This window comes from Tigriopus californicus, chromosome 5 (genome assembly GCF_007210705.1).
Source record: "Tigriopus californicus strain San Diego chromosome 5, Tcal_SD_v2.1, whole genome shotgun sequence".
Lineage (NCBI taxonomy): Eukaryota > Metazoa > Arthropoda > Copepoda > Harpacticoida > Harpacticidae > Tigriopus > Tigriopus californicus.
In genome coordinates this window covers 11,774,731-11,794,214 of record NC_081444.1, presented here as the reverse complement: position 1 = coordinate 11,794,214, position 19,484 = coordinate 11,774,731, and the positions used below count along the sequence as shown (strand labels likewise).

The window sequence follows — 19,484 nt, the reverse complement described above, 5'->3', positions numbered from 1 at the left end:
ATGCCAAAAAGCATTTTTGATCAATTAGTGAGAACTGCACGAAGTGGTGCAAATCGGATAAATAGAGCTTTATTTCGAGGAAATTGAACATTGGCACTTCATTGGATTAACGTAGATCCCTTTGGTGAAAGAAGTGGGTCGAAAAAAAGTTAGTTGTACTTTCGTTGGTTGACGGAAAATATTTTAGCATCTCCTGGTACTTTCCAACTCGAAATCGACGTTGGTGCTATTTCTTCTTGGAGTGCTTCCTAGCTGTTTTCGTGGGCGAGGGGACTTCAGCCTATCAGTATAAACAGAGTTGAATCAGTAATGTAATAAATGTAAAATATGCAGTCACACTAGTAACCTCTACCTCCTGGTCAGATTTTTTGATTTTCTTCGAAGCCTTACGACCTTTTTCAACCTTAGAGGTGGAACACAGGCCGTCATTCACATCCATGGATGCACTTGAGGGAACAACCTTAAAAGTGGAGCAATGTAAACAACCAAAATTCACACAAATTATCAAAATGCAACTAATATTAACTATGATTACTCAATCAACTTACCAATTCATCTAAGCTCTCTTGAATGGTGTTATCAGGATTGGCAGATTTGGCAGATTTTTTCGTATTTCCCAATTTGGTGGTTGGTTCCTCCAAATTGACATCCTTGTTATTGGTTTTGCCGACTCCCTTCTGTTTCTTGCGGTCAAACAATCTGTCGAGCAACTCCAATTTTTGCTCTCGAGACTCTTCTTTAATTGCTTGGCCCGAAACAGCGCCTGTTTTTGAAAGCCCACCACCTTTGTCTGAAGACTGGTCCGAGATCGGGGCCGAGGACGACGTTTTGGCCGTACCTTTCTTTCGGGTCATTTTGACCTTGGGAGGCGATGGACCACCGTTGTTTAAGGCATCCTCGGCTTCTTTGGCCTTCAATAAAGCCAATTTCAGATGTTCACGGGTCTGGGTGGAATTCAAACTTGAGGCACGACGCTTCTTTGCGGCCTTTTTTGGTACCGGGCCCGTACCCTTGTCCTCAGACTTCTCTTGAGGTTTCATTATTTTGGTTCTGGCACCTCGTTTCGTCGACGGTTTTTCTTTGAATGAGACCTCTTTTTCATCTTCATTATCTTCAACTAGATTCGGACTGCATTCAACTGCTTTTTCTGGATGTGCTTTCTTGGAGCCTCTGTTGGGCTTTTCTACGACCTTAGACTCAATGTGGTCACTAGGTTTGGCCTTTACTTTGCGCCTTTTGCTCATCTTCTCCTCAACAAGTTGACCGGCTTCGTCTTGGCTTTGAGCTGTTTCTACTTTTCCTTTGCGACCTTTCTTTTCTTTTGGTTTAATTTTCATGTTTTGGTCTTCCTCGAGATCTGCATCCATAGCTTCTTCTTTCTCTTCTTGAGGTTCATCATCTGATGCAAATTTTGGATTTTCGGCGACCTCTTCCTTTTGAGTACTTTGAGTTTTCTTGCCTCTGGTCTTGCGCAGTTTTTCCACTTTTGGCTCGGAGAGGTCATAGCATTGTTCGGTGTCCAAGTCTTTAGTCGCTTTATCTTTGACTTTTTTCGAGAGTTGCTTCTTCACTTTGGGAGATATGTTGTCCTTTGTTTGTGCTTTGGCTCGAGGGTTGCGGCCTTTCTTTGTAGGCACGGGTTCGTCTTCCTTTTCTTCAACTGGGTCTTCGTCATCCATACATTCAACCACAAGAGCAGCAGGTTCTTCGGTAGCTTTGCCTTTGTTTTTCATGCTTCTAGTCTTCTTCTTGGTCTCGATTACTTCAGATTCCTCATCTTGGGCAGATTTTTGGCCTCGTTTTATCCCTCGCTTTTTGGTGTCAATCTCTTTGATCACTTCTGGTTCTTCTGATTCAAGACTCGTTTTGACAGTTTTTTTCGTATCTCTTTTGGCCTTTGGAGCAGATTTGCTTCCAGGCTCAAGCGGCTCTATGGGTTCTTCCGTCTCGACAACCGCTGGCACTGTCTTCGGTTTTCGACCTTTTTTGACATTTTCTGGTTCCACTTTTGAAGGCTCGTTAGTTTCGACTTTCATCAATGCTTCCTTCTCCTTCTTCGTCGGTTTAACACTCTTGGCGTTTTCTTCTTGTTCATTCACTGCTGGTTTTGGAACTCGAAGCCGCCGACCCTTTTTAGCCTCTCCTTTATCGGTATCAATGTCAGTCTTTTCCTCGCTTGTTTCTGTGACAGGATTGGACACACCATCCACATTATCTTGAGAGGGAGCGCCCTTTCCTTTGCGTTTCGATTCTCTTGGGAGTTTAGTCAATGGCATTTCGGCTGCCTTTTCACTCGTAGCCTTTGCATCTTGATCTTCATTTTGAAGCTCTGTTGTCTTGGCAGCAATTGCACGACCGGAAATGGCTTTAATCTTGGCAGTCCTCTTGGCCTTAGGAACCAACTTGTCCACTGAGTCAATGGTTTCTTTCTCGTCTTGACCATTGGCGATATCTCCCTCAATTGCAGATTTAGCTTTCCGACCTTTCTTAGATTTCTGCTCGGGTTCGATATCCTTCGCATCTGCAACCACGTCAGTCGCATTAACAGCAATAACTTCCTTAATTACGTTTGTTCCGGGCTCTACATTGGCGGATTTAACTTCGGGCGCGGACTTGACGCATGGTTTTCCGTCGTGTTTGAAGAACGGGGAGTCGGTTTGTTCATCTCCGTTGTTAGTATCAGTCGTTGGCACCTTGAGATGATCCGGTTTTTTAACTTGGACCTTAGAGGGTTTCTTCCGGGACTTGGTGGGCTTGACTTGCTTAGAAACAGCTGTCTTCGAATCATCTTTAGTGGCCAATTTCGGCTTGCCTTCAACCACATCAAAAGTCTGATCGAGTAACCCATCGGATGGACATTGGGTGACGGGAACATTTAACTTTTCATCTAATTCAGTCAAATTATCGTCGTCTGCAGCACGGACGATTTCATCGGCCTTTGCATCAAATGTTTCATTGAAAGCATGTGCGGGTATTATCTTCTCATCTTCGGTCGAGACCTCGTCTTCATCTGGCATTGGTCGATACGGATTGACATAAGGAGTCCTCGGGATTTCTTTACCAGTCGGGATTAGATTCTTTGGCGATTCCTTCTCATTAGCTCTGTCGTCACATTTCTCATTCATGCTCTCCTCCTCCAAAACCAAAGGTTTCTCGTCTTCTGTCTCCTCTTCAGAAAGCTCTGACTGGAAAGATGTGGATCGGACCATCGGTGTTCGTGGCAACTGGAGGCCGCTAGGAATAATGTTGGCCAAAGGGTCATCATTGTCTTCGTCTTCTGAGGTGACCGAGTTCGCAACTGGTACGACATTCTCTTTATCAAGGGGATCCGACTCATCCTCAGATTTGACTACGCTGTTGGTTGATATCCGGTTCAAATGATCCCTGTTCGTCTTTCCACCTATTTGGAGTGCATTTGATCGAGCTTGTTTCTTCACGATAACCCGGACCTATGAAGGAGGAGAATTGGATCTTTGATCTTATTGCTCTCGAAATTAAGGTCGGAGAGATCTCTGACGTTGTAATTACCGCAGGGACTATGAGTCAATTCAGATATACTCTAGGTATTTTAGATGCATGGGATATTGATAGATTACAGCTTCATTCGTCTTACTAGCAATACTGAGGGAAAAAAATGTTTAGGCACTAATGATAGTGGATGCAGAAAACATCAATGAACTGCTGTTAAAAACCTTGGCCATTATTAAGGGAAAATGTAAGTCTGTCACTTAAGAAACTGTTTGTGGTGTTCAAAGTCGGCACCCAACTAATACTTTAATATCCCACGGACGATGGGATCCAAAACTTTGTCCATTTGAGCTTTAGTGTTTGCACTCGGCACAAGAGTACTCGAGCATACAAGTCCAATCTGAGGCTGCGGCAACCCTGGCTAAAGAATTTATGACCCCCAAGGACTAGAACGGATTAGTTCTTACATTGGCCATGAGTTTGGTGGTTCCCAGTGTGGCGCCAATCTTGTCCATGAGTGTGCCCACAAAGTGAATGAATTTCATGTCATCCTCGAACTCGAACTTCTTTGGCAACAAATGGCCCACGTTCAACAATGTGATCCACCTGAAATACATTGAAGTTTGGGCTACAATCTCGATGATAAAATTGGTTAAAAAAGACAACCGCTTTCTCACCTCTTGATCTCGGCCATGTCTTTCTTTCTGGACAACCAATCGTCCTTGGGGTTTCCATTAGGGCCATCGGGCACAACTGAGGTCGGCCAAGGGAGCGATTCACTCTTGTGACCCACAATCACGGGCCAATCGGGAAGTTTCCAACTGGAATCATAAGCTTGGAGGATGCCATGAATCAATACCCATCGACTTTGGGCGTCCAAGGAGAGAAGCGAACCCCCGGGCACGCCCACGTGAAAAAGTGTCGATAAACGAGTAGAAGTCTCGCGCGAGAGGGCTTCACTAGAACCCATTTTTGTTCTGCAAAGGAAAGACTTGGGATTTGAGGCAACGCGCTTTGAAATGATGCTCGACAGATGCGGCTAAGCTGTATCACTTATACAACAACTACGTATAAAATCGGTTGAATTAGAACACAGTCTTGGAAATCGTTGGTCTCATAAGTAACTGAATCAAGGTAGAGCCGCCATTTTGTAGGTAAACCGATAACATCTTGAGACAATTTGGTTTATGTGACGAACCTGATAAGTGGTAGGAATTTGATCAGGCTCATTATAAAATTTGCCCAAGACAACCTAACATATTGAATAAAATATTGTTACATGTCAACAACTGGAATTCGGAGTATTACCATCTTGGTATTGCCTCCAAGGCAAGTGAGGGAAAATATCTTTGGGGCAGAACTGGTCTAACACACTATGAAAAACAATGAAAGAAGTGGGAGGTTTTTGTTGGCAAAGTTCGATACTCAAAAAGGCTTTAGAATAAAGCCAGGCAAATCGTCTATCGAAGGTCAACATTTCTCACCAAGAACTAAAATTATAACAAGATTGAAACGAAAATTTCGCTTTACTTTAATAAAAGAATCTGAATGGACGCCACGCTACTTTAGCAATTAATAAATAAAAACTGAAGGCTGATGTTTCACATTTAGCAACCAAATCTTACAAGATCGAATCCTAGAATTCTCAAAGTGGCAAACATTCTCTTAACATTTTGGCCTTTCATTCACTTTCTGTCGCTATTTTGATCACACGCTTATGGCATTTGGCCATTCAAAATATCTCTCAAATCCGACTTCTACGGGATTTCTCCTTTCATTTGGGCTGCTTTTTTGTTCACTGATGGTACTAATGGGTTCTTGATCCGTGGGTAGGGTTATCGGCTAAGAGTTTCCTCGAGAATCGAACGGGTGACCTCTCTCAAGCTAAGCCACTGACTTAACCACAAGGCCCCGTCTTCTCCTTCATTGAAACTGGATACTACGAAAATCTGGGCCCCCAACCCGAATTTCACAAACTCGTGCCTAACTGCCGTAAGACGTGGAATGCCCTTACTGACCTTTAAACTAGGGCTGTAACTCGGAGTCTTGCATTATACTTTCACAAGTTTCGGCCAGCCATTCCAAATGACTGAGTTTTTACAGGTTATGTCCCGATACTTGCCAGGGCATGGGTTCTAGAACTTAATGAACACAAAACAAATCGGGAGAAGCGAATATTAATGGATAAAAATTGAGATTGATTGATGACTGGAGCCTTCCTAAAAGTGCTTTTAGTGTTCTGCTATCCATCTTCCATACCAAAAACGATCCCATGCGTAACCATGACAGTTTTACGCATTTGTCAGGCCTCTCAAACACCGTGGAATCGATGGGTGCGGGTCTGACCCGTTACGTACCCGCGGGTTCAAGATGTCAATCCGTATTTTCCAGCTCGTTTCCCTCAGGCAGCCTCCGGTCTGTCTTGGTCTCCTTCAATCCGGACAAAATCAAGGATCTGGGTCTGGAGGGGCGGGCCAAGTCACGGTTAGCCGTTGGAGCAACGTGAAAATAAGAACTTTTTGGGCGATGACTGGCTCGGCTAAGATGATAGGATGACACGTGCTCATTGAACCACGGCATAGATTTCGACGCCGAATTAGATTGAATCTCGAAGACCTTCTCCAGAAAACGAACTTTTTAAAACGTCGGGTCAGTCAGTGAGGCCCCTTTGGCACGGGGAGTGAGATTGAATTAAAGTCAGTTGGTCGCTAGTGGCCCATTGGCCACGAGGCCGGCAATTCCAACTGGAGTTGTTAGGTAATTAATTCTGAGATGGAGTGATAGCATAATAATAGGCCTGAACGGGGTGGTAGCGAAAGCTAATGCTGTTGAAACTGGGTCGTTCTGATCCGTTCTGCCGCCAAAAAGTTATGGCCGGTCTGGTCCGTTTTGGCTAACCTGATCCCAGGTTCACTCATCCCGGATCCCACCAGCAGAATGCCGCCTGAACGGTGAATTACTAGATTCCCACTCCGTTTCAAATGCTCATATCAAAACTTAGCAGTGCTTCCAAAAAGCTAATACAATAAAGCGCAAAAAGCGCATGCTTAAAACTGCCCATTTGATCATTCCAATATTGAGCCGTGTTTTGAACTAACCTAGACATTTTTGCATAGAGACCACTCATATTTTTAGCTACGGGGGTTCTCGACGCCATTTTCTTTTTTTGATCATAAATCCCGTCCGCCAGTCACATTGAATGTGCTTTGAAGAAATGATAACCAGTAGCAAAAGATCATAAGATGAAACAATCAAAAACCATTTGTTCCAAATGCCTAGAAAGGTAAGACTTTCTTCGCGCAAAAGCGCCAGATATGGAGGCACTGACTGCCTGGAAGATCAATCGGGCTGCGGCCATGAGAAACTGCTAAATGATAATAAAGTTCTGAGTGGATGGATTCGAGGTAACACAAACGTCTCACGAGTTTATTGGCCGCTGAAGTAAAAATGCGGGCTCATCATGTCCTGCCAGTATTTCAACAAAAAAAAATCTTCACAAACTGACTTGCTTGTAGTTCTGCACGGAAAAAACGAAATGTTACATCAAACATGACAGCCAAGTGGTTTTATGCACTCGATAGAGGCACGAATAATGTTATCTTGTAAAATCTGGCGTTTGTCCTTTGTTTTAATGCTCCGACCATTTTTCCACTTGTGTTCAATATGGATAGGGGCTTACCAGCATAAAAATTATCATTTTCCAAGGGTGTCTCCACATTTGCTTTTGCCCAATTCTTTAGACGAGTTACGTTAGGGGAAATCTTCGTTTTTCTTAAATTTTAACTTTCTTTAACATTCAAAATGTTCTAGCCGTCATCTAGTTTACAGTGCATAAAACATCTAAAGACATTGGCTTGAAATTTATATACTGGTCTGAACAATTTTTCCCCTTGCCTAGAGTACGATGCAAGTAGAATTTTAATTGCGATTGATTCTTAACCTGCAACCAAAATGTCATATCATGGTGACAATTGAACAAAATTGTTGACTCAAACATCTAAAACTTTGAAATTGAAAATGGTAATTTCCATTTGGTTTGAATTTCCCGCCTTCTTTGCCTCTTCACTACTAATAGAGACGTGTAAAGTACCGGATCGGATTTTAGCTGTGTGAGCTAGTCAGGCTGCGCCACAATCGCAGCAAGAACTATCATAATTTTAGCACATCCAGGGCTTCCAAATTTTCGTTGACAAAATTGTTCGCCATCTGAATAAATTGTTCGACAATTATTTTGAACCATTCATTTGCTAAAAATGACAATACATGGTAATTGACAAAAATAGCCCAAAAGAAAAAAATATTTGCTGCCAACTTTTTGTCATCAGTAAGAAGTGTAGTGACACTTCCTTCATGGTAGAACCAGAGGGCGTACTAGAATGAAATCCCAAATCGTTACATGTTTCTATGGGGATCAAATTGAGAGTCAATGACCTAAGATGACCAAAAGACACATTAAATATTGATTTAATTTGTAATTGCCCACCCTTTAGAAGTATGATCTTCAGTCCCGATGGGTGGCCCCAATCACGGACTACATGATGAAGGACACCTTTAGGTGTCGAGTTTGTGTGTAATATTCCCCACAAACATGAATCAAAGGTCGATTAACCTGTCCAACGGACCATCTGTGGTCAGTTTTACGGATGGGTTGAGTACCAAAATTGGAAATTCAGGATGCGAGGCAGGTGGGGTTACACTTTCAAAGTCGTCTTCACAACTATTGACTGTTGTTGACTGAGTCTGACCTTGTCTTGCAAAAGTGAGTAAAACGCCAATGGAAGTCAAAATTTTATAGATTATATGATTTGCCTCCCAATCCATCCAAGTCCCGAGTTGCATGGCCATTGATTGAGTATTTAATAAGCTGGATCAAGCCTTATATTTTTATTGAAAGTGTAACACCGCATACTTCGGACCCTGTTATTGCTCGGTGCACATATTTATTCCCTTTTCTTTTCGACTTGAAAATGAAAAGAAAACTCGAGCCCGAGGCATTACATGATTTTTTTGGATGGCCAATCCACGGACCAGCCCGTGCGGGTCCCTTTCAATAAATTAGCGTGCACTGAGTGTCTGAGCTTTCGGTGAGTTAATTTCTCATGGACTGAACTGTTCTCGCATAGCTAAGTGGGTTTCACAACACGTGAACGATCGCACATGGTTGTACTCACTCTGTCTGTCGTCCTAGGCCTAATTGAAGACGGAACCTCCTATCGAGATTCGTTTCATTGCCAGCACCAATTGTTCTCGTCTCCACGCCAACATGCCCAAATCTCGTCGTGATCGCGCCATTACCTTATCCCAGACCCGCAAGAAGCCGGCCTTGGAATTCAAACAGTCTTTGGTGACGAAAATCCGGGATGCAGCCGCGCAGCACGATTTTTGTTACTTTGTCCAAGTGGCCAACAATCGCAATCTGTTTCTTAAACAGCTCCGCGATCAGTGGGCGGGCCGAGGTGAGGCTGGGCCAGAACGTGGCTTTGACCACGGGAAGATGAGACTCCAAACTAAGTTCGATGTGGGGTGCCTTCTCTTCTAGGGAGCTTCTTCTTGGGCAAGAACCGCGTGATGGCCTTGGCTTTGGGCCGAACTGAGGCCGAGGAAATTGAAACGGGCCTCCACGGCATGGCCAAGTTACTGCGCAATGAATGCGGACTCTTGTTCACCAATCGCGATCAGACCGAAGTGGTCAAATTCTTTGAGGTGAGGTCAGCCAGCCAGTCAGCCAGCCTAGATGGGACCTTATTACTCTAAGGTTATACTAATAAGGGCTCGCTCGTGTCTAATTCCGTTACCAGATATTTAAAAATCACAAAAATCACAAATTCTGTCCGAAGCTATCCCAAGCGATGCGAATTTAAAACGACTGTATTCCAGCGCAGTTTATGGTCCACAAACGTACCATTAAAGCTATGGCTCAAATGAGACCCATCAATTCGACTGATTACAAGTGGTGAGTAATCGTTAGTCTTTTTTCTCTTTTAATGTAGGACTACCAAGAAATGGATTTCGCCCGCACAGGATGCCTGGCCACGGACACCGTGGTTTTGGAGGCAGGGCCCCTGACACAGTTTCCCCACTCTTTGGAGCCCCAGTTGCGCGCCTTGGGTCTGCCCACCGCTCTAAAGAAAGGCGTGGTGAACTCCTGGGTCAATACACGGTTTGCGTTCAAGGTGATATTTTGACCTCGGAACAAGCTCGGCTCCTGAAACTCCTGGGCGAGAAGCAAGCTCATTTCAAGTAAGCATAGATAATCAATCACGTTGCTATTGTTTTCTAGGTCACCCCTGTGTGTAAATAGGGGCTGAATGGTTTTCTTTTTGATTTGCAGATTAAATATGGTGGCGGTTTGGAGTAAAATGAAAGGCGAGGTGAAATACCTGGTCGAGGTGCAAACCATGACTGTGGATCAACTAAATGGGGCCACCAGCGATGGCAATGAGGTGGAAGAGATCGATGATGAATAAATTGAGGAGTTAGTTGAACTGACTTATTGCACTATTTCGTTCGTTTTTTTCCCATGGTTGTATTTGAAAGGCAAACGTGTCAATCATTATCACAGGTCACTTTTGAGATGGTCAAGCGAGGTTTCCGCGAAAGCAAGGCGTCCAAACTCACCTTGTCGACCAAGATGAACTCAAATTGGGTATGGCCAGTGGCTTCTTGGTGTGTCTCGACTTCGGATTGATTAGAAAATATCATGGCCGGTCGACATTCCTGACAAACGGCCTCTTGGAGCGTTGAGCCAGAGCTTGTTTCTCGTTTGATACTGAATCTGGTTGAGATGAGCATTTTCGTTTTCTATTTGATTGACTTTGAGGTGAATTCGGTTCTGGCAGTGGTGGGATCGTTTCTTTCAAGCGTATTTGGCAGATCTGTGTCGTCCATGGAATCATTGGCAACTCGCGTCTGAGAAAGAATCTGGGCTGTTAAATGGTGATTCTTGTTCAGAACGATTTGAATGGTTTCGTCCAACAAGACACAGATCTGATTTCGGGATCTGGAATGTCAGCAAGCCCTCTGATAGCATCAGTCACTAGATTTTCCATTTCCGAGACAGGGCTAGGAGGACGATCGTCAACTTCCTCATACGATGGATCAGCTGGTCTTGCTTCCAGTGCATCGGGCTCCTCTTCAGAGTTGAACTCGATATCTTGCTCGAGTTGGCTAGAGACCAAATCGCTTGTAATTGGTCCCAAGCTTATTGTCGATGAGGGAAGATCTGGGCTTGTTAAAGGTCGTGGTTGAGCTGGCTCTTGGACAAGCTCTCCGACTTCCACGGCGAACGAGTCAATGTCCTGATTCCTTTCGTCAAAGCCTTCGTCCACGAATTCTTTTGAAGAAAGAGGACAATATATGAAACAAGATTTCAAGATTCCCTGCAGCCCTCTTCGACTTACCATTTGGATTTGAAGGAACCAAGGGAACAACTGTGTTGGGGTGAGAAGGTTCTGAGGACGATGATTGGGAGGGTTCAGTTGGTTCAATGGGTAGACTTGACGAAAGAGATGAGGTCGGCGGAGGCCGGAATTGGGACAATGAGAGCTGTAGGTGATCATTAGGTGTGAACGCCTTTTTACCCTTTAAATCGATGAAATCGAGATCGGAGGAATTGCTGATGATCCATCGCCAAGCGTTGATACTCAATCGTTTTTTGACGCATACTCTTTCCAAACACGCAAAAGTGGAGAGGAGCGGCTGGTTTCCCTGAAGGATCTCTTCTCGGAAACTACTCAAGATGACGGTACGGACTCGAGTGTCCTCGATATCGAAAGAGCGGATTCTTAATGGCCTCGAGAACAACGAGTCCTCGCCGATGCTTAGCATCCAACATGACTTGTCGATCCCATGCAACTTGACATATTTGGCTGGCCAAATGTTGCGACAAACGGTTTGGTAGTGCTCTTGAGAGCTCATCATTTTCGGAAAGAAAAGGGCGTCGAACTTGGAGCCGAGGACCTCGCTCTCATTGGGCTGAAAATTGAGCTGAGCGTTCGTTCCATCCGGTTCCACTGAATAGGGTTTGAGGAACACTATTAGATACTCCTTGGGATCTTCACGTGGACTCCCTCCAATCCAAGCCTCGGCTAATCCTTTGACGCCTTTCAGGACACAAGTTGTTTTCGGTCTTAGTTCTCGAGGAACCTTGAAGCTGTGCATTAGATGTTTGAGCGTGTTTCTTTGAAAATGGTGAAGTGGTAAAGCTACCATTCGATTGTTTTGTAGATCACTCATAGCGGCCTTCAGATTGTCAGTATGGAGGGAAAAGACATGCGTGAGAGAGCCAATTTGAATTCGAATCAGATTTCCAGGCAAAGCAAATGAAGTCAGGTGTTCTCCAATGGTTAACTTGGATGGAGACATTCTAATCTGAACGAGGTCATGATGGGGAACGAACAACGCCATGAGATTGGTTTTCAGAACGATGTAATTGGTTTTGTCTTGGAATTTGAGGATCCAAGTGTTTAACAATTGCTGAGTGGATTGGAACAGACCCCAAAAATGATGTCGGATCAAATGAGAGAAAGCGCTCTGACCCTGAATCTGTGTCCACTCATTTGTAGTCAAACCCGCCCCAAGTGGTTCGATGTGCTCATTCAGGGTCCAGAACGATCCAAAAGTTTCGGCCTTCAAATATATGGAGGAGGAATTCTTCACGCAAGATCGATATCTCATCAAACCCTTGATTAACGGGCATTTGATTTCCAGACTCTGAACACCAGCTTCTTGGACTGGGAAGAGTTTGACAGTGTAGACCTTTCGGACTTCATCCAAAGTCACTTCAAGGAAATCTCCCACTTCAATACCAGACACAAACTTCTGCGTCATTAGAAGGAAACTAGAGGAAAAGTCTTCAATCCGATGCATCAAAATCCAAAACACTTTAGGTTGCTTTCTCTGGAAACAATAGAAGCCACTGATCTTGTGAGTTGCTCCCTGAAAGGGCTCAACCATCTCGCACTCTGAGGCTTCTTCAGTCTTTGATGGGTCAGCCGTCCCAGAAGCCAAGAATCTGACTGGCTTTGGATTTCCGGACTTGGTTGAGCTTGGGTTCACTTCCAAAATTTCAATCTCATCTGAAGATCCGCTTGTTGAAGGGGAATCCACGCCAATCAACGGAATGTCAAGGCTGGGATTGGCAGATTTACAAATGGAGCCCACCAAAGAACGAAGGTCCGAACATGAAAGTAATCGGCTCTCCACGTCCAAAATATTTGGGTCAGGGATGTTTTTCTTAACTAAGAGGATAAACTTTTGAATGAACACATGTGTGACTATCTGGCCCGAGAGATAAAGGTCAATTAACGCGTTGAAATCCCCTCGACATGAGGAGGCCTCCTCCAACAAACCCAACATCAAACTTTTCAGACTTGAAGAGTCGAGATAGCAAGAGGAATGGTGGGCTGAGGTGGGATGGGACGGATCGTGATTTTCTCGCCACACCCGTACTTCTGTCGGAGATCCAGGATCATTCACTGGAGACTGAGTTAGAGATGAAGCATCAGTGACAGGAGGGGGTTGAGACAAAGCACTTAAAATTGCGGCGCGGCCAATAGCTTTCACTTTGGCAATCAATTCAGAACTGGACAAGGGTGCGCCATGAGGACTCTCAGGGGGTTCAACGGGAGTCACATTTGAGGATTGAGATTGGTCGAGGGCAACACTTGCATTGGTATAGATCAAGGCGGGCAAGGCGGGCAAGGCGGGCAAGGCGGGCGTGTTTTCAGTGCTGGAAGCAGTAGTTTCTTGACATGGTAGACTAGCACGTGAGGTAGAACTTGAATGAGTGGTGGCAGGAGTGCCCACGTTGGCATGGGAGTCAACAGGCACCAAAGGCAGACAGGGTGAGCTGGCGTTCAGTTGCCCTTGAAGGAATGGATATTGAGTAATTCTTTGATGGGAGACTGGACCCGTGGGCACATTCCTGAGCGATGGTTGAAGGTCAACAGTGGTTGAGATTTCCATGGGGTGGGCCGTTTGGTCGAGAGGTATGCTACTCACTGCCGGATTAGGTTGGACTACGTAGGTCCAATTCATCAGATATTGGCACATGGACTCCACTTCTTGCACGGCTTTGGCGGTAAAGGTCAAAAAGTGGGAATCAGACATCCAAGACAAATCCCGAGGCCAAGCAATGCGAGCCAATGCTTGTTCCAGGCTGTTGAAAACGGACAGCACGCGCTCTAAGCCCACATCTGGTGGGCGCAATCGCCGATTGGACCATTGATGGAGCAATTCCACCCAACGGGCCTTCCGACTGACCAAGAATGCGATGAGCACGTTGCTGGCAAACGGGGGTTGTTGGACCAAGCGATGGAACATTTTGAAGACCCGTTGCATTATGACGATGGCTTGGTTTAGGGCCTCAACTGACACGGACCGTTCAGGCAGCACAGGCCCGCAGGGATCGATAATACTTCGGACTTGACGTTGGTCGTCGTCATCTCGTGGGGGCGACATGGCGGGGGTGGGCGGGGCCGCGTTGAGGTTGCCATGGGTTCGCGAGCGCTTAGTGGTTAAAATGTGTCGCCAGTGGCGCACGCAAGCCCGCGGGGAGCCCGTGATTTGTATCCGACCCGTCCACCGCCCCGGGGAGTCCCATTGGATCAACAAAGGGCGTGGTCCCTCACTGGTCCAATTCTGATCTGGGATCAGGGGCAAGATGAGGCCATAGGTCACGCCCCGAGCCCGGTTTAGCCATTCATTCAGCCGCTCTTGGCCCACCTCCGATGGGCTAGGATGAAAGGTCAAGGCCAGCGAGGCCGGTCCTTCAAATTGGTCCGCTTGGCCTTGGGCTAACAGTTCCGTGGCCAGGGTGTAGAGGTCCAGACTGAGGGGCGTGGAAGTCCAACCCAAATCCCCGGGGTGGGGCCTCGTCGGCGTTGCATGTGAACATGGAGGGGTGGATGAGAGCGCCCATAACTCCACGTAGAGCCAACTGGGCTGGGCGGGCGAATCCGGGCGAGGACCGTTGCGCCAATTGACTCGGAATCGCTGTCTCCCGGGACCACCCCAAGGCGGATTCATGGTGACGGTGGCGGTGACGGTGGCGAGGGCGGAATGAGCAGAAAATTTGATAGAAAAAGGAACTAAGTACTTAGCTGCTACAAATTAAATGGATTCATTTGGCAATCATAATGTATGGCTTTGGATTTGATCATAATTTGCGCTATGAAAGGTGTGCCTCTTATATATCAATAATACTCTTCTGTCCTTTCCATTGATGTATCCAATGAAGAACTGGGATAAAATTTGAAATTAGCCTCTCTCTCTTCATTTGACTAACAGTGTTAGCATGTTGGTAAAGGGCCCACTTTGTAGTTGGTAACCCTTGGTTCAAGTCCAGGCTAACCTAGTCCAAGCTCCTATGCAATATCTTCATGGGCTGAAACCTGCCAGCATTCCCAACCACGAGATAAAATTTGATGTGAAATGTAATGACAGATCAGGAATAGTCCTCAATAGTAACACCCATCCTCAGATAGCATACCCAGCCAGAGGACCCTGGCTTTCTAGCTACAAGCAAACAAAATGTGTACTCCTCTAGCTTGAGGCTTTCATCCTTCCAAATGTAACCATGATTTTTCTGACTTCAAACCTGAATTCCCTCTGAATTCTGACCGGTGTTTTGGGTGAATTAATGGGCTTTTCAAACACAGTTGAAGCAGTCCAGATGTTGTTGCAAGTTAGTCTGAAATGTTACTTATTTCTTTCATTTCTATTGAGGGTTTCCATTGCCTGGATGGAAATCATAGGCCATATCAAATTGGCATAAATGCTTTGTTCTTGAATCCCAACTAACCAGTTAGTGCCTTGTAGAGGCATTATTTTTCCCAATCTAAATTCTGCCAGCTCTGTTTTGGGTGGGCCAAGGACTATTTTGTTCAACCTTCCAAAAATGTTGACCAGGTGCTTAAACAAAAATCACACATGGAGAAAATACTAAAACCCATTTTTTGCAGCATGCCAGAATCAATCAGCTGTATACCAAAGGGTTCCTTTTGATTCTTCTATTCAGGATTGGAAACCACTGTCAGTGGTTCAAGATTGCAGCACATATATCAAGATTATTTTGACTGTGTATCTACTGGGTCAGTCAGCAAAACAGCCCTCCTAAATGCGTCCCCCCTGGCTTCCATATTAGTGATTGAATTGCGATGTTTTTGGACTCTCTGAATTCCCATGCCTCTGCTCCGTTGCCTGCTTCTCAAGAGCCTCCTGTATCATTAAAAATTTACAAGTTATTAAGCAAAAAAAATGTTTTGCAATTGGTTTTAAGCACTTCTTACTAAAGTGGCTTGAGACAAATTACAAGGCTTCTGGTTTTTTCATTGTCAACATGTTGGTTTTTAATGGTTGAATGTCATTAACATGAACAAGACCAAAGAACAAGAACAGTCATTTTCTTCACTGATGAGGTTTCTGTGTAGAACATTCACATCAACCACCAAAACTCCAAAGTCATTACCAGGTCAGGAATATACACCCTGTCACTGTGATGGTCTTTGCTCTTGTCCCCTGTGATGGCAAAACGATGCCTCTTGTATTTTTTGAGCCAAGGTACCAGTTGAATGCAGACAGCTACTTGTCTTCTGGTGTCCGAACTCACTTGTGGAGCCATTTTTCCAAAGATGCGCTTGAGATGAACTGGAGGGCATTTCGTTTTGGTTTAATAATGTGTTTGTGTTTTTTTTTATGATGCAGTGGATATTTGCACAAGAGGCAATATAGCAGAGGCCAAATAGAGAGCCCAAAAACATCTGACCACAAATATGGAAGCAAGGAGGGACGCACTTACGAGAGCCGTTTTTCTGAATGACCCGGCATGCCAATAATCATGTCAAATGCTCTTGATTATCTAAATTGGGATTCACAGATTTGCAACCTCCCGTAACCAACTTAGAAGTTTTGTTTGATCCCACAATACCAATTACAACATACAAACATTCCAGCTGTCGATGATCCTCCAGAGTGACCAAGAGTCAACTGGTGAAAACCCTCGAAATAATGCAGGTAACTCAAAGGAAGAATTGCTTTTTGTTATCTAGCGAATGAATTGATGCTGATGGAAAAAGATGTTTCTTAAAAGAGGCGAACAGTGGAAAAACATGATCAACAAGTGGGTGAGGCACATCAAAAGACGAACTGATCATTGTCGAGATATCTCAAACCCGTTGAAATTTTGGCTTTTGAGCAAAAACTTTTAAAATTCAGAGAAATATTCAATTGCTTAGAATTTGCCGGAAACCCAAAAACTAGAAGCTGATGCAAAAAGGACCTTGCTTCCAACGCCCAACAGTTTCTAGATCCAAGGTCTTATCTCAAATGTGGTCACCTATGGATGAAATCTTGTAATCAGTGCTGCCATCTTGACAAAAGTATTGAGGACTGAATTCAAGCGTCAAAGAAGCCATTTCACGGCCAGGAGACTATCAGACCTGGTGTCCACTTCTTCATAAGCTATTTTGTAAGTAATTCGAAATCAGTGAGGTGTTATAAGTATTACAGACTGTCACCCGTTGCGTTTTTGTAGAACTTTCTATTTCTCTACCAATGGTCCGACCCCAGGCCAGCCAATCCCGAGCTCTATTTGTTCTATTTCATTAAAACGTAAGTTACTCTATAGGTAACTTAGATAGGAGAATCGGTGGCCAATCCTCATGGTGGGACAACTGTCAAGTAATGATATCAATAGTGTGCAGCGGAAATATTTCTATCTGGAGCACTTGTCATGAGTAGGATCGGGCAAAAGTTGCACACAAGTACGGTCTTTTTTGGGCATGTAAAGCAAAGGCAAATTCAAGACAAATGTAGTGAGGCAACACTGATTCTCAGCATTTTGACCGCTGTTGCCAGTTGCCAGAAAAAAATTATACGTCTCGCATACTTAGAACCCCTCTGGCATGAGAAAATTGAATTTGGCATGTTTTTCGGATCTGGCATGTAGTGAGGCAACACTGATTCTCAGCATTTTGACCGCTGTTGCCAGATGGCGTATTTGCATGCCAAAAAAATTATACGTCTCGCATACTTAGAACCCCTCTGGCATGAGAAAATTGAATTTGGCATGTTTTTCGGATCTGGCATGTTGTGGGAGTTTATTGGCAAGGTTTTTAAACTTTATGAATATTTTGCAAAATGGACAATTGGACATTCCCATCTTGCGGAAGTGCAATATTTCCTGCATTTGACGCCCATCATTGCCAATTACCTCTTTATCATAATTATAATTATCAGTCACTATTCTCCATTAGATCATGAGGGTATGTTGTTCTCCAACTGCACCAAGGCATGGAGTACTCCATGATCAATGATGTTGCAACTGATTTTTATGGACGTTACACGGAGTTTCTAAACCGAGTACATAAGCTCTTAAACTGTTAACATAGAGAAAGTTAGTGTTGCCATTTTGAAATCATTCTTGACCTAACCTGACCTGACCTAACCTAACCTTTCGGTTGCAAGGGCCAGGGGGCGCCTAGGCCGCGGCGCAAGCCTGCGGCAGCTCGGTTGCAAGGGTCAGGGGGCGCCTTGGCCGCGGCCCTGCGGCCGCTCATTTGGAAGGGCCAGGGGGCGCTTAGGCAGTGGCGCAACAAAATGGCAACACTAAGTCTTATGTACTCGTTTTAAAAACTCTGTGTAACGTTTACAACTGATTTTTTTCAAATTCCTACTAAGTCTTGACTAAACACTCTGCAAATGGTATTTATGATTGCTAGAAAATTGAGTTTCTCATCAAATCTCGACCCCTCTGGCATTGAGAATTCAATGCTGACATGATTTCGACAAATTATGGCTATTCTGCCAGAAATTGTTACATTTCTTTATAAATTTGTTTAAACAGAGGGGAGGAGACGTTATGTAATGGTTAGGGCAGTTCCCTAGAGCGAGAGATGTCCATGGTACAAATATCCTACCCAACCTTTCTCCAAATGAAACTTCTAGGCGCAAACCACACCCACCGACGGAGAACCAAACTGATACGGGATGAAGATCTGCTTCAGGAAATTCGGAAGTTCACAATGTGACGGCTGGCCCCTAGGCGGGCAAGGCTCACCTCTTCAACCTCAACAGCCCAAACCAAAAAAATAAAAGTGAAGTATTTAGAATGATGAATATGGAGTTGTATATTTGCTGATCTATTAGCACATATAGCGGGAACTCTATTGTAAAATGCAATTATTTCAAAATAGTTAGGTTATACTGTGTAAATGCCAGTTTGTAGGTCAAGGAATCATTGCAGTTCAATTCAAGCTCAGAATACTATAATTTCAAATGGCCTAACTGTTCAACAGTCTTGTAACAATCCTGACCAATAAACTAATTTTTGGAATTTTGATGGAATTATTAAAAATAATTCTTGATCTTTTCCCGGTTCCTAAGGGTCAGCTTTGAGAAGGGTTAGCTATCCTTCTTAAGGCTTGGATCGATACCTTTTACCACTCCCTTGAAGCCCATAAACTCTCAAATAGTGAGTAAAAGTATGCTCTAATTCATTAAAATGTTGCTTTTGAGGGTCAACCGTTATGGGGATTCAAGCTGAATAATAATGACGACCTCCAATGTCACAGAAAGTTGCAATCATGGTAAGTTTTTTTTGTTCGGACATGTTTTCTGGCATATTCTGATTTTGACCTGGGATGTTCACCCATGTTTTAAGAGCTACTCTGGCATCTTTAGTGCCCAGGGACCTGCCAGCACTGGTTTTGACGAAGGGTGAAGAAGAAAAACATTATGGGGACGTTTAGCCAAGCTCTGGCAGGTTCCTTTGTTTGCTGGTACCAGCGTCAGCGATGCAGGTTTGGCGCTTCAAACATGTTTTTGAGAAGCTGACCCTTCTTTCACAATGCTATATGAGGAAAGGTCAGCTTCGTTAAAACCAGTTCGAAACGCCAATCTTGCATCCCTGGCATTGGCAGGTACGTTTGTTTGCTGGTACCAGTCTTGGCCTAAAGGTCCGAATAGCCAACCTTCATTCGCAGTCCCTCTTGAATTTTTTTGCAAACTTCCTTGCC

The 19,484-nt window shown here is 44.4% G+C and overlaps 3 protein-coding genes and 1 long non-coding RNA gene across 4 annotated transcripts; 2 read left to right on the top strand and 2 right to left on the bottom strand.

Annotated features, from left to right (window-relative positions):
• Positions 1-44: 44 nt before the first annotated feature.
• LOC131880215 (transcriptional regulator ATRX-like) lies at positions 45-6,123 on the bottom strand. The gene is made up of 6 exons (XM_059226780.1): positions 5,826-6,123; positions 4,146-4,445; positions 3,936-4,074; positions 549-3,449; positions 353-460; positions 45-280 (listed from the first exon to the last, which is right to left on the bottom strand). Exons 2-6 carry the CDS (start codon positions 4,436-4,438, stop codon positions 227-229), a joined length of 3,495 nt encoding a protein of 1,164 aa, XP_059082763.1. The 5' UTR covers positions 4,439-4,445; positions 5,826-6,123; the 3' UTR covers positions 45-226.
• A 2,484-nt stretch (positions 6,124-8,607) lies between these two features.
• Positions 8,608-9,957, top strand: LOC131880363 (mRNA turnover protein 4 homolog). The gene is given in 5 exon segments (XM_059226972.1): positions 8,608-8,924; positions 9,008-9,171; positions 9,459-9,606; positions 9,609-9,708; positions 9,800-9,957. Coding segments are annotated over 5 exon segments (741 nt in total). The 5' UTR covers positions 8,608-8,731; the 3' UTR covers positions 9,936-9,957.
• LOC131880361 (uncharacterized) lies at positions 9,456-14,522 on the bottom strand. Its single transcript, XM_059226971.1, has 2 exons — positions 10,869-14,522; positions 9,456-10,801 (listed from the first exon to the last, which is right to left on the bottom strand). The coding sequence occupies exons 1-2, from the start codon at positions 14,494-14,496 to the stop codon at positions 10,416-10,418; spliced, it is 4,014 nt and encodes a 1,337-aa protein (XP_059082954.1). The 5' UTR covers positions 14,497-14,522; the 3' UTR covers positions 9,456-10,415.
• Positions 14,523-16,849: 2,327 nt separating this feature from the next.
• Positions 16,850-18,743, top strand: LOC131881158 (uncharacterized). The gene is made up of 3 exons (XR_009373341.1): positions 16,850-16,936; positions 17,003-17,079; positions 18,415-18,743. It is a non-coding gene; the product is annotated as an uncharacterized LOC131881158 (long non-coding RNA).
• Positions 18,744-19,484: the final 741 nt, after the last annotated feature.

Coding starts and splice junctions, on each gene's coding strand:
- LOC131880215 (XM_059226780.1), bottom strand. CDS start 4,438: ATGGGTTCTAGTGAAGCCCTCTCGCGCGAGACTTCTACTCGTTTATCG. Junction 3,450..3,935: donor CCACCAAACTCATGGCCAAT/GTAAGAACTAAT, acceptor CCTCCTTCATAG/GTCCGGGTTATCGTGAAGAA. Junction 461..548: donor AAGAGAGCTTAGATGAATTG/GTAAGTTGATTG, acceptor TCCACTTTTAAG/GTTGTTCCCTCAAGTGCATC.
- LOC131880361 (XM_059226971.1), bottom strand. CDS start 14,496: ATGAATCCGCCTTGGGGTGGTCCCGGGAGACAGCGATTCCGAGTCAAT. Junction 10,802..10,868: donor GGTTCCTTCAAATCCAAATG/GTAAGTCGAAGA, acceptor TTTCTTCAAAAG/AATTCGTGGACGAAGGCTTT.